The sequence below is a fragment of the Protopterus annectens genome, chromosome 1.part0 (assembly GCF_019279795.1).
Source record: "Protopterus annectens isolate FY-2018-M chromosome 1.part0, PAN1.0, whole genome shotgun sequence".
Lineage (NCBI taxonomy): Eukaryota > Metazoa > Chordata > Ceratodontiformes > Protopteridae > Protopterus > Protopterus annectens.
In genome coordinates, this window is record NC_056725.1 from 1,389,970,573 (window position 1) to 1,389,983,485 (window position 12,913).

Here is a 12,913-nt window from a genome sequence, read left to right on the forward strand (position 1 = left end):
CAAACATCTCTTTTTGATCGATATGTAGATGTATTTGGTTTGAGGACCATGTGCCCTGAATACATCTTCCTGCCATGTGAGCTACCCAGGCATAGTCTGATGCATCCGTTGTTGGTGTCTGCCTGGCTAGAGGTAATGTGAATGGCTGTCCCTTGGTTCTGGAAACAAGCTTTTGCCCACCATCAAAACTCCTGTTGCAGGCAGGGAATGAGAGTAATTTCCAGGCTGTGGCAATGTTCAGTCCAAACACTTTTTAGGTACCACTGAAGTTTCCTCATATGCAGTCTTGCATATGGAATTAGTAGGATGCATGATGCCATGAAGCCCAAAGCCTGCAGAATTTTTCTTGCAGGTAACTGGGCCTTTGTTGCCAACATTTTGAAATAGGTAAGTCAGTTGCCTTTGTTTGTCTGGCGTGAGATAAGCCATCTGGGCAGTTGTATTCAAGCTTGCAGCCAGGAATGTTCTCTCTTGTGAGGATACTAATTTTGATTTATTTTTGTTGACTGTGTACCCTAGGCATGTTAGAAGTCTTTTGACAAATGCCAGATGTTGAAGAATGTCCTTGTTCTCTGCTTGAGACAGTCGTCCAAGTAGGGATATATTTGTATTCCTCTGTCTGCAGAATGCAATTACTGGTGCCAGGGACTTTGTAAAGACCCTGGGCACAGTAGATAAGCCAAAGGGCAGTGCAGAGAATTTGTAATGCATTGAACCAGCCTTGAATCTTCGGTATCTTCTGCACGATTGTCTGATTGGAACATGCAGGTATGCCTCTTTTAGGTCTAAAGTCACAAGGCCAAGCATTCTTGCCCAGCATGGGCAGAAGCTGCTGCAAAGTCAACATTTTGAATTTTGGAATATCCAGGAAAGTGTTCAAAATAGATAGGTCCAGTATCGGCCTCCAGGCCTTGTCCTTTCTGGGTACCAAGAACAGTAGAGTAAAATCCTTGTCCCTGCTCTTGTTCTGGTACTTGTTGAATAGAACCATGTCCATGAGGGATGAGACTTGTTTTGTACCTCTGCCCACTGATTTTTTGGCAGATCTGGCCAGCCTTTTGCCTTTGGTACAGTATGGAAATGGAACTTGTAGCCTTGTGATACTATGTTTAGAACCCACTTGTCCTGGGATATGATGTGCCAATTTTGAGCAAAAAGTGCTAATTTTCCCCCTAATGGTGCTGCCAGAAGATAAGTGCTTGGTGCTGGCAGGGGGAATTATTGAGATTGTTTTCTGTATGTTTGTGATCTATCTTCTCCAGCTTTGGAGGTAGAAGCATCCCATTGCTTGGGCCTATAAGGACCTTGCACCTGGGATCTGCCCCTAGGGTGTCTGGGTCTGCCCCTTTGAGGTCTGTCACACAGGAAAGGACCAATTTTTTGTAGGCCAGTGTCTACTAAACCTAGGTGGCTGTACTTTTAAAAAAAACCTTTGACAGTTTGCATAGATTTAGCTTTGTCCTCCATTTTCTTTAACACCTCTTCTGCCTTAACACCAAACAAAGTATCATGCTGTAAAGGTGCATCTAGTAATTTAACTAACATGATCAGGCAGATTTTGTTCCTTTAACCAAGCATGTCTTCTAATTACAGAACCTGTAACTGCGGCCCTGCAGGAGGCTTCCAAAGAATCAAAACCACATTGCAAAGTATGTTTTCCAACTTGTTCTGCTGCATACAATAAATCCTGCATTTCCTTGTTTTCTGCACATTCAGAACATTATCTGTAAGCAATCCCATGACATGTTGCTGATACTTAAGCATATGAAATTGACAGTTTAAGGCCCTTATAGCCAAAGTTGCAGAGATGTAAACCTTTTTCCCCCCATCTATCCAGTGCCCTTGAATCTCTGTCAGAGGGGGTTGGTTTTTTTTTTTTTTTTTTGCAGTGGAAGCCTCAACTCCCTTTGGACCCTGTGAAATAGTTTCTGGGTCAGCAGCAGGGTTTTTAAAAAGAAGTGTGCGAGTCAGGAACCCTGTAATATCGGTCAGGCTTAACAGGAGCTGGGGGTAAGGAGTCAGGGGTCAGACTAGACTCCGAAAACACATCATCTACAATGTCTAACAGGTGGAATGGCTAGAGGCCTGTGCTGAGGTAGTAAAAGAACATCCCTGAGCCTCTAGATTCTGAAAAATCTTGACTCTCCCAGTGGAAATGCTCCCTCATGGTGTGCAAGGTTTCCCCAAAGGAATAGTCCTCAGGAGGAGATGCTGAAGGTATTGATTCTTCAGCATCAGAATCCTCCTAGGGGGAAGAGAATATTCCTTATCAAAAGAGGAATTAGAAGAAACAGAAACCTGATCTGAAGATTCATAGTCAGTGTCTTGCCTAGGCCTCTTAGGAGGGGGATGGGAACCCCTGACCAAGGTAATCAAGTTTTCGGCCATTTTGAGCATCTGTTTTTTGGGCATAGAGGACTGCCACGTGGCTCTTGAGTTTCCTTGCTTTAGAAGGTGCTTTAGTCTTTGCCTTTGAAGCTGAAGTCATTTTAATGTAAAGATGTTTATGTCTGAATACACCCTCAGAAGCCAGTACCTGGTCAGCGGCTCCAGACCCATCTGAGGGATTAGCATCAGAGGCTCTAATACCTTGAGTATCCAAGCAGCATGGCCGACTCCACGTGGGAGTCAGTAGCGGCCTGCGACTCTAAAGTAGCAGGTGTCAGAGGCTGTGAAAGCGCCTCACTGAGAACCGGCAACTGGCTTAGGAAAAGCTTCGTCGTCGGTTTTGGGCCTCTGTTGTTTTGCTCTATCCTTTTCTTTGAGTTTTTTGTAAACTCCGGTAGTCGGATGGCTATCCGACATTTCAGGATAATTAAAATCGGCGTCCAAAAAAGTTTAAAGCAAAATCATACAGACGCTTAATAGTGCTTTGGTTAAATCTAGCACAAAACAGGCAACCAGAAACGTTGTGATCAGGGCCTAGGCAAGGAATACAGTAAGAAGGAAAATCCTTATGAGGTATTTGCTTCCCACAAGAAATACAGTTATTAACTTTTTCTGACATTGGTCTGGAGCAAGAAAAAAAAGTTTCCCCAATGGGGAACTTGGCTTTATTGAAGACGTCAGATCTGAAACTCAAATATGAAAATCTCAGGAGTCGGTCGACCGGCACTTGCGAACTGCTTCAGGCACAGCACGGCAAGAAAGACTGAAGAAAATGGCGTCGGCTGCTTCTTTTATACCAGACGACCTGACATCAGGTAAGGGGCGACAACAGCAGACGCAGGACCCAAGACTTTGGAATTCCCCGACGCAGGACCCAAGACTTTGGAATTCCCCGACGCAGGACCCAAGACTTTGGAATTCCCCGACGCAGGACCCAAGACTTTGGAATTCCCCGACGCAGGACCCAAGACTTTGGAATTCAGGCCGGATGAGGGAAACCTGCCAGCAGGATTACCCAAATGTAATGACTGCAACAGTGAAACACGAAGAACATCAGTAAATAAGTGAAGATGTTATGTTCTCAGGAAAAAATATTGTGCCATTGAGACTTTACTCTAATGGATGTTCACATTTGGTAGCACTATAACCCATGCAGTGCAATTAACCCATCTAAAGATAACCAAATGCAGATATATTAAAACCTGGAGGAGGGGGGTTGTGGATTTAGATTGTTGCCTTTACTGTACCAATCAGGAAAGCTACACTTCATGTTTGAATTTTTATTCTGACATGTACTACCCTCTAAGACATCTGCAGATGAAAAAAGCCCCTCATCCAAATTGCTCTCTGTTCCAATGATGAGAGCCGAAATACGTGGACTAGTCAAGCTTTACATAGTGCAACTGTTTCAGTTCTGGAGATTGTATGTATTAAAATAAATGACGGAGTTCACAAAGAAAGATGAATATACTTACTGGTCTAGACAGTACAATATAAACCCTGTTCTGAAAACATTTAGTCCAAAGGACTAGAGACAAGAAGACAAACAGGCCCAGAGTCAACAGCACACATATCAGCTGTGGATTAGCATTACTACCAGAATGTGCGAGTTGGGGGTGGGGTGGGGGTGGGGGGCAATGTTAAGTATTGGTGAAACATCAGGAAAAACAGAACAGTGATAGTACACTTCCATCGCATGGGTACTGCCCTCCAAATTTCAAAAGGCAAAGAACAAGAGGTGTGCAAAGGGATAGGTAAGAATGGAAAGAACTGCATAATGTCAATCGTGTGGACAGATGTCAACTACAGGACAGCTTCATTTCATCACCCAAGCTGTACACATCCTATTAACACACACATCCTTAATACTTTGGATATTTTATGCTCATTTTTTAAAAATAAATATAGGGCATCATATCCTCATGTTCAATCTACATACTGAAGGTAAGAATTTTCAAGTAACATAGTAAGGCATGTTTAACGGAGGTCATCATACACAAGTTACATTAAAAAGGAAGCAAGAAGATGCTACTGTTTTAAACAGTACTTTGAAGTCATATTACACAAGACATCTCACTCAGACATCAGAGTATTATAACTTGCTCTTCACCTACAATCACTAATAATTTGTACAAAACATTACATTTGGGGAGAGAATACCACCATCCCACATCCACCTAAGTAGAATTACATAGTAAATTACAAAATGCCTCTAGTGCAAAGGCTGCCCTACATACCTGGTCATCAGGAAGGCTTAGTCTTGGCAGCAGTACTCCACATACTGCTACAACACCTGCACTCAGGTCGCTTGACACTATCTGATCTTGTGGGTCTTCGCACTTTTCACGCTGCCAAAATGCTGTATTGGAATTAGCCAAGACCAAGGCATTTTCCACATTGCACCTTTCCACTTCTTCCAGTAACCTGTGTGTTTCCACATAAAGTCACATAAGTTTTCAAAATTAAAGCTGTCCCCATCTCCCTCCCACCCAATCACAAACTGATCCCCACCACAGACACAGAGACACACAGAGAGAGAGGGAGAGAGAGACACACAGAGAGAGAGGGAGAGAGAGACACACAGAGAGAGGGAGAGAGACACACAGAGAGAGGAGAGAGACACACAGAGAGAGGGAGAGAGAGAGAGACAGAGAGAGAGAGAGACAGAGGCAGAGAGAGAGACAGAGGCAGAGAGAGAGAGACAGAGGCAGAGAGAGAGAGACAGAGGCAGAGAGAGAGAGAGACAGAGGCAGAGAGAGAGAGAGACAGAGGCAGAGAGAGAGAGAGAGACAGAGAGAGAGAGACAGAGGCAGAGAGAGAGACAGAGAGAGAGAGAGACAGAGGCAGAGAGAGAGAGAGAGACAGAGAGAGAGAGACAGAGGCAGAGAGAGAGAGACAGAGGCAGAGAGAGAGAGACAGAGGCAGAGAGAGAGAGACAGAGGCAGAGAGAGAGAGACAGAGAGAGAGAGAGACAGAGGCAGAGAGAGAGAGAGACAGAGAGAGAGAGACAGAGGCAGAGAGAGAGAGACAGAGGCAGAGAGAGAGACAGAGGCAGAGAGAGAGAGACAGAGGCAGAGAGAGACAGACACACACACACAGACAGACACAGACACACACAGACACACAGACAGACACACAGACAGACACACAGACAGACACACAGACAGACACACAGACAGACACACAGACAGACACACAGACAGACAGACACACAGACAGACACACAGACAGACAGACACACAGACAGACAGACAGACACACAGACAGACAGACAGACACACAGACAGACAGACAGACACACACAGACAGACACACAGACAGACACACAGACAGACACACAGACAGACACACACACAGACACACACACAGACACACACACAGACACACAGACACACACAGACACACACACAGACAGACACACAGACAGACACACAGACACACACAGACACACACAGACACACACAGACACACACAGACACACACAGACACACACAGACACACACAGACACACACAGACACACACAGACACACACAGACACACACAGACACACACAGACACACACAGACACACAGACACACAGACACACACAGACACACACAGACACACACAGACACACACAGACACACACAGACACACAGACACACACCACTTAAAATCACAATAGGCTGCATAACTCACTTCAGTCTGAAGTGCAACAAGTCTTCAGGAGCAAAAGTCTTCTCCATAAAACGGAGCTTATATTGTTCACTCATACGCGTAACGACAACTAGACAATTAGCTGTATACCTGGAAGATACAACAAACAAGATGCAGTTAAACAGAACAGTGAAAATGAATCAAAGGTCAACTAAATTTTAACAGAGCAGCTTCAACTGCGATCTTTATTGGCTTCCAATGGAAATGAGCCACTGTAGAAAATGGTGGCAAATTAGGGAATTAATGAAAGATGGCCTGCTTGGAAAGTGGAAGAATATATTTAAAAAAAATATCAAATAGTGAAGAAAAGCCATCACCGACAGAAAAAAGTGACTTAACATTTTGGCACTCTAAATACTGAGTGCAGACAAGTTGGGGGAGGACTAAAAACACAGAACAAATTTCGAAAGTCACTCTTCTCCTTTAAAATTCTTTTTGCAGGGGAGGACAGGGCCCCCACAACTCCCCGAACTTATATATACCAACTCAGAGGTCACCATACCTCAGAGAAAGTTAAACGTTCAAAGAAATGGCATCTCTGGCTTAGTATACCTATCAAAGTCTGTTCTTTTGGACAGTCTCCGTATTTCAGGACTCTCTCTAGTGAGTCACTACATTTCAAACGATTACTGAAAAAAGCACATGTACTTCAATGCTAAATGTATGTATCAACCTCAAACAGGACAATCACTACTGGCAATCACCCCTTACTCTACTATAGCTTCTTTTAACTGTTTGTATGACCTAAACACTTAAGTTACAGTTCATGACTTTTGCTTCCAGGTCACAGCAGCAGAAAGTTAGACTAATGCAAACATTTCCTTTTAGCTAGCCAATAACTAGTGTTCAGAAGTTCCCTCCAACTTCAGCAACGAGGGCAGAAGAAAGACCATGGGAGAATCTGAAGCTGTCCACTCAATTATCAAGGTTTACCATGAAGGTGGCATGGGTACTACTGCACTTGATGTAGAGAGGAAATGTGTACCAGATGTGGGGAATACTTTGGGATATAAACTTATGCCAGTGTGTCAATTCTTTTATGCAAGTTTAGTTTCTTTACTCATATTTGAGGAACCACTTGTTCTGTAAAGGAATACTAAGTCAACAAGGGTCAGATGTTTCATGGATCAAAATGCCGACTACAGATTTCCAAAGATGTACAAGAAACAGAACACAGAACAGGGCCACCGAATAACTAACCTCTGAATGCTGTTGATCATCTCCTTTCTAGTCCTTATATGACCTTCTTTCCCCTTTTCCCTTCTGAGCTTGTCTGTTACTTTTTTCCCTCAAACTCATATTCTGTTCATATTATACTAATTTGCAGTATGGCTCTAACATTGTTCTCAGTGTCCTATCCCTCTGCTGTCCTATTAACCCTTTACTAAACCCATTTCTCTGTGTTTGTATTACCTTTGTACTTATCTTACACCAATTAACTATGCCTTCTCCACTGTCACAAAGCCTTCTCATCCCCTCCATAGGCTTACTGCTTCTAATTCCTCTATTCCATGCTACCTCTTATTCCTCTTGCAAATTTCCCTCATTTCTTACCCCCACTTCCACTCCTCTCCCCCATCCTCACTTCCACACTATCCTCCTCTCTAGTTCAACCAAACCCACTCCACTACTTCAAACCAAAACTAATACCCTCCTCAATTAAGTTTCACATACCTAAAGCAATATTGTACTTCCCACATACCACAAGCAGCAAATCTAAAGTCCTACTCCCTTCCACCTTTGACTACCTATGCCTAGCAGGAGGCAATTCACCCAAACTTCAGACCAAAGACTAGCACCAATCCCACTCCCCCTATCACAACCAATATTACCAACCATAAATATCTCAAGCTCCTTACCATTAATGGCCAGAGCTTAAAAAAAAAAAAAAAAAAAACAGCCCTCTTCCATGCTTGGCTATACCATACCCTTCCAGACAGAGTAGCAGTTTGAGACATGGCTAAAACCCCATATTACTGACTCTGAAATCCTACCCCCTGGCTCTCAAGCACTCAGATATGACCGCTAAAACAAAAAAGGAGTAGCCTTAAATTTAAATTTACTCTAGCCTCCTCTCCATCACTCCTTACCAAAACCCCATTCCTCAGTTCAACAACGCTGAAACTAATCATAGGAATACTCTATAAAAGTATTTGCATCATGGTCCTCTATATCCCCCCTGGAAACAATGCCACCACTCATAGAAATTCTTCTATGGGTCTCAACTAATATTAAGCTTGAGACATACATAGTAGGGGATGTTAACATTGACTGGAACAAAATCAATACCAATAATCCCTCCATATCTATCAATTTAATTTCCCTCAACTTACAAATGCCATTACCAGACCCAATAAAAACTACCACCCAGATTCCACTCTGGACTGGATCCTAGTCTCCCACCTTAAAATCTCACCAGACTCCTTGAGTGACCACTTGCCAGCCTTCATCCATCGAGCAACCCACTCCTCCCCACACCTACACCAATATATTCATACTTGTAACCTTACAAACTTTAACCCTACTTTCTCCAACACCCTCAAACTAACAAACTGGGACAATCTAAAAAAAAACTCTTCCCCTAGATAATGCCGTAGAATTCAACACAACCTTCTTAGATACCCTGAACTCCCAAACCCTACCAAGAACAAAACTAATAAAACTCAACTCCACCCCATGGCTAACTAAAGATATAAAAACACTTATGCCACAAAAGGGACACAACCTGAAAACTCTACCACCGCAATAAGCACCATGATACCCTTTTTAAATATAAGCAACTCTGCAACCTAGCCAAAAATACATTATAAAAGATTTAAAAAAAAGTTACGATACTAAACTCCAGTCTAATCATTCCAAAAATCCCAAACAATTTTGGAATTCCAACTCTCTTCTAAACCCAGGTACCAAAAACAATCCTTGTCCTGACACCAGTAAAACAGGCACAGAAATAGCCACCCTATTTAACTCATTTAACAACTCTACAGCAGAAATCACCAAGACCTTCCCTATTCACATCTCCTCCTCTCCCCTCAAACCCACTTCCCTTACCTCAACCCAACCTTCCATCCCAAACACTCCTCCCACATTTCATCTCAAACCCATCACCACCTCTTACATAAAAAAAAAACCTCTCTAAACTTAAGCCATGCTCCAACACCCCTGACAATATCCCCTCACCCTTTCTAAAACTTGCAGCTGATGGTATCGCCATCCCCAACAGCATTCTTATTAATAGTTCCATACAGGAATCTTATGGCCCTAAACTGTGGTGTGCAGCCTTTATCCTACCCCTCCACAAAGGGAGCAAAAATAATATCTCAAACTTCCAACCAATATCCATTCTCTCCCCAATCTCAAAACTCTTGAAAAATGCATCCACCTCCAGCTCATATCTTTCCTTACCAATAATCAACTCCTCACCCCCATACAACATGGGTTCCGTCCTGGCCATAGCACAATAACTGCTCTTCTTTCTTTCCTAGACATAGTAAACCATGCCCGTGACTCTGGAGAAATTGTATCCACAGTCCTTCTAAATCTCTCCAAGGCGTTTGACACCGTCTCCCATACCCACCTTCTGAATCACCTTTCTAACCTTAATCTCTCAAAATACCCTAACCTGGTTCAACAGCTACCTCTGACAGATCTCAGGTCATGAAATGGCAAACTGGCACCACAGCCTTCCTACCTACCCCAACCGGAGTACCCCAGGGATCCATACTCGGTCCAATGCTCTTCAATGTATTAATGATTTCCATGCTGCCATTCCCAACACTAAAATAGTGCAGTACGCAGATGACTCAACTTTAGTCTGCTCTGCTTCGAATCTCTCAGAGCTCCAAGCACAAACTCAATTGCCTTCTCAACTACCGAGAACTGGATGCTTCAAAACCACCTCTCCCTAAATGCCAATAAATCCAAAATTCTACTTCTCTCCCTCAAAAACCCTCCCCCTAGACAAACGCTCTTTCAATATTATCAACCATGCCAATTCCACCATAGCAGTTGTCCCTTTTGCTAAACTTCTTGGGGTTACTATTGATGAACACCTGAAATGCTATACATACATTCAACTAAATATTAAGAAAACACATCAAAAACTTGGAATGCTATATAGAATCTCCCAGTTTCTCTACCCATCTACAAGACAAACACTCGCCACTACCTACTTACTACATGCACTACTGTACGGTGCGCACCCCTACTAACAAACATCCTCCACCATATCTAAAAAAACTAGAAACCTGTTGCAACAAAATTCACAGCTAAATCTAAATACTTCTCCCACCAGTGTACATCACTCCACCTGCTAAAGTGGCTAGAACTTCCCAACCACCTTTATTACCTCCAATTCACTACAGCTCACAAATTAATTTTTAAACCAACTACATGCCCAGCTCTAAGAAACATCTTACCATCTTACACCCCTCACAGAACCCTAAGATCTGCCCACCAAAATCTTTCTATATACAAACCAAAATGTCCCGCTGCTCATCTTCTCCTATCCTTTTCCTTAGCCAAGAAATGGAACTCGCTCCCACCCCCTCTAAGAATTTCTGAAAACTTTGAACACTTGAAAACTCAGCTCCATTCCTACCTCTCCCTTAACTGGAAATGTAATTGCACTCTACCTACCTAACCTGCTAAAGACTCTTCTACATGTACTTCTCCATTTACCTCTACTCCATGCTGATTTCCTAAACAGCTGCCTCTCTCCAAATTTAACGTAGTATAACTTCAATACCTTTGAATGTAAATATTGTACATACATTTCTCTCTCTCTTCTCTCCCCCCCCCCCAATCTGTGATTGATTCTCATTACTGCCTACATATAAATGTTGATGCTATCTAACAAAGATAGCAAATGCTGACATGTATGCACTCCTCTTTCTATTGTACAACTGCCTCTCTCTGAAGACACCAATATCATGAATGTATTAAAAAATAGTTTTTTCCACCTTTATTTCTCCTCTACTCTCCTGCAAATTATATTTACTGCAATCCTTCAAATATTAGTTCTTATAACTATTCACAGAAGATTTACAATTGTTAGTTTTAAAACTATGTACACATGATATACTGCCTCTGTCCATCTTAAATGCTGTACAAATGGTTCCCTAATCTGCTATGCAAGTGTGTAATGACTGTTCTTCTATTTTGCAATTGTACTTTGCTAAATCTCAGGACATACTACTACTTTTTGTATTACTTCTATGTAATATGGAGCTTTTCTCCCCGGGCCTCCACTGAAAACGGGCTCCTTGAGCCAGTGGACCTCCCCGGTTATCAAACTGAAAATAAAGACTTCTGAAGCCACTGATATTAAGTTACATATGAAGTGAAACACTTTAATACTCCTTTTGGCATATATTTATGTGATTAATGAGTCTGACAACATCCCAGTAAAAGGGAATAAAGACCTTCTTAGGACCTAGAAGTGGTTTTCAAAAATCAGATGAACCATATAAAAGGATTTCTGAAGTGCTGAAGATACATGGGTTTGTAAACCATGCTTTACTTATCTTCAACTGCGACTATAAACCTACTTAATCTTTTTTTTTTCAAAACAGGTTTATTGTTTTAACATATAAGAGAAATATCATAACAATTTTATACAAGTAATTAAAAATAGGTATTATTATAATATTCAACAAAACAACTAAAGTATTTACAAAGACATCCACTACAATCAGATCAATTAAACTAAAATACCATGCTATTGAAATTAGAATTTTTTTAACAAATTTTGTAAATTATCCCATACAATATATGATGTTTTTCTAATTGTTCTCATTCTAAATGTGCTTATTTCCATATGGCACATTATATTCATAACATTTTTAAATTCATTGAACGAAGGAGGTGTATCTGAAATCCAATTTCTAGTTATTATTTTCCTGGCCACTGCTAGGATAGACCATAACAAGGGAAGCTTAATCTTTTTAACACATTGAGGTACAGGTGTGTTGAATAATATAAGAGACTTAGAAATAATGAAATTATCTGTAAAGAGAGCCTGCAAAAATTCATTAATTGACTTCCAGTATTCTTTCAACTTCATACAGTCATAAAACATACGAGCCCAGTCAGCATTAATTTCTACATTACATCTCTTACATAGATTATCTTTATTATTTATTTTATTCATCATCAAAGGTGTATAAAAGATCTATGTAAAATTTCCATGTATAAAGTCTCCAGACAATGGAAGATGTAGTTCTATAAGCAGATTCCAATATATATTGTTTATCTTGTTGAGTTGGTGGGTCCCCATTAATAGAGGTGAAATAATTCCAGTATGAATCTACACTGTAAAAAGTTTGTCTGATAATTTTATGTATATATGAAAGTTTACCTTTATCAGAAACTTTATGCTGTAAATTTAATATCAAGTAATCAGTTTTGGAATAGATTCTTTAACTGTTATAGACATTAGATCTATTCTATCAATGAGATGTTGTCTAAAGATCTGAACCTCTAACCAGCAAGTTTCTCTTAGATCAAATTCTTGTTTTAAGAAATCTAGATTTTTAACTTTATTATCAGATATCAGCTGATACCAGTACTTTAGATTATTATCTATAGCTAAATGAGCTCCTTCAGAAGTAGATGACATAAGCATACCCTGAGTATACATTATAGGGAATACAATAAAATTCCATTCCCTATACTTAGGGTGCATGAATATAAAGTTACGATAACTAATAATAATATTTAATGGGTAACAAACCATATGTTTAGGTGTAATAGGTGAAGTACAAAATTCCTTTAGCAACCACAACACGGAGTTATTTACAATCATATTTTTGTGTTAAGGAGATTTTC

At 41.0% G+C, this 12,913-nt stretch overlaps 1 protein-coding gene across 1 annotated transcript in view; it reads right to left on the reverse strand.

Annotated features, from left to right (window-relative positions):
- MDN1 (midasin AAA ATPase 1) overlaps nucleotides 1-12,913 on the reverse strand; it is a 3,484,183-nt gene that overhangs the window by 3,388,351 nt on the left and 82,919 nt on the right. The window contains exons 4-5 of the mRNA XM_044071809.1: nucleotides 6,068-6,175; nucleotides 4,626-4,812 (exon numbers count right to left, since the gene is read on the reverse strand). Of these exons, the coding sequence (XP_043927744.1) occupies nucleotides 4,626-4,812; nucleotides 6,068-6,175 (295 nt within the window). The remainder of the gene's footprint in view (nucleotides 1-4,625; nucleotides 4,813-6,067; nucleotides 6,176-12,913) is intronic.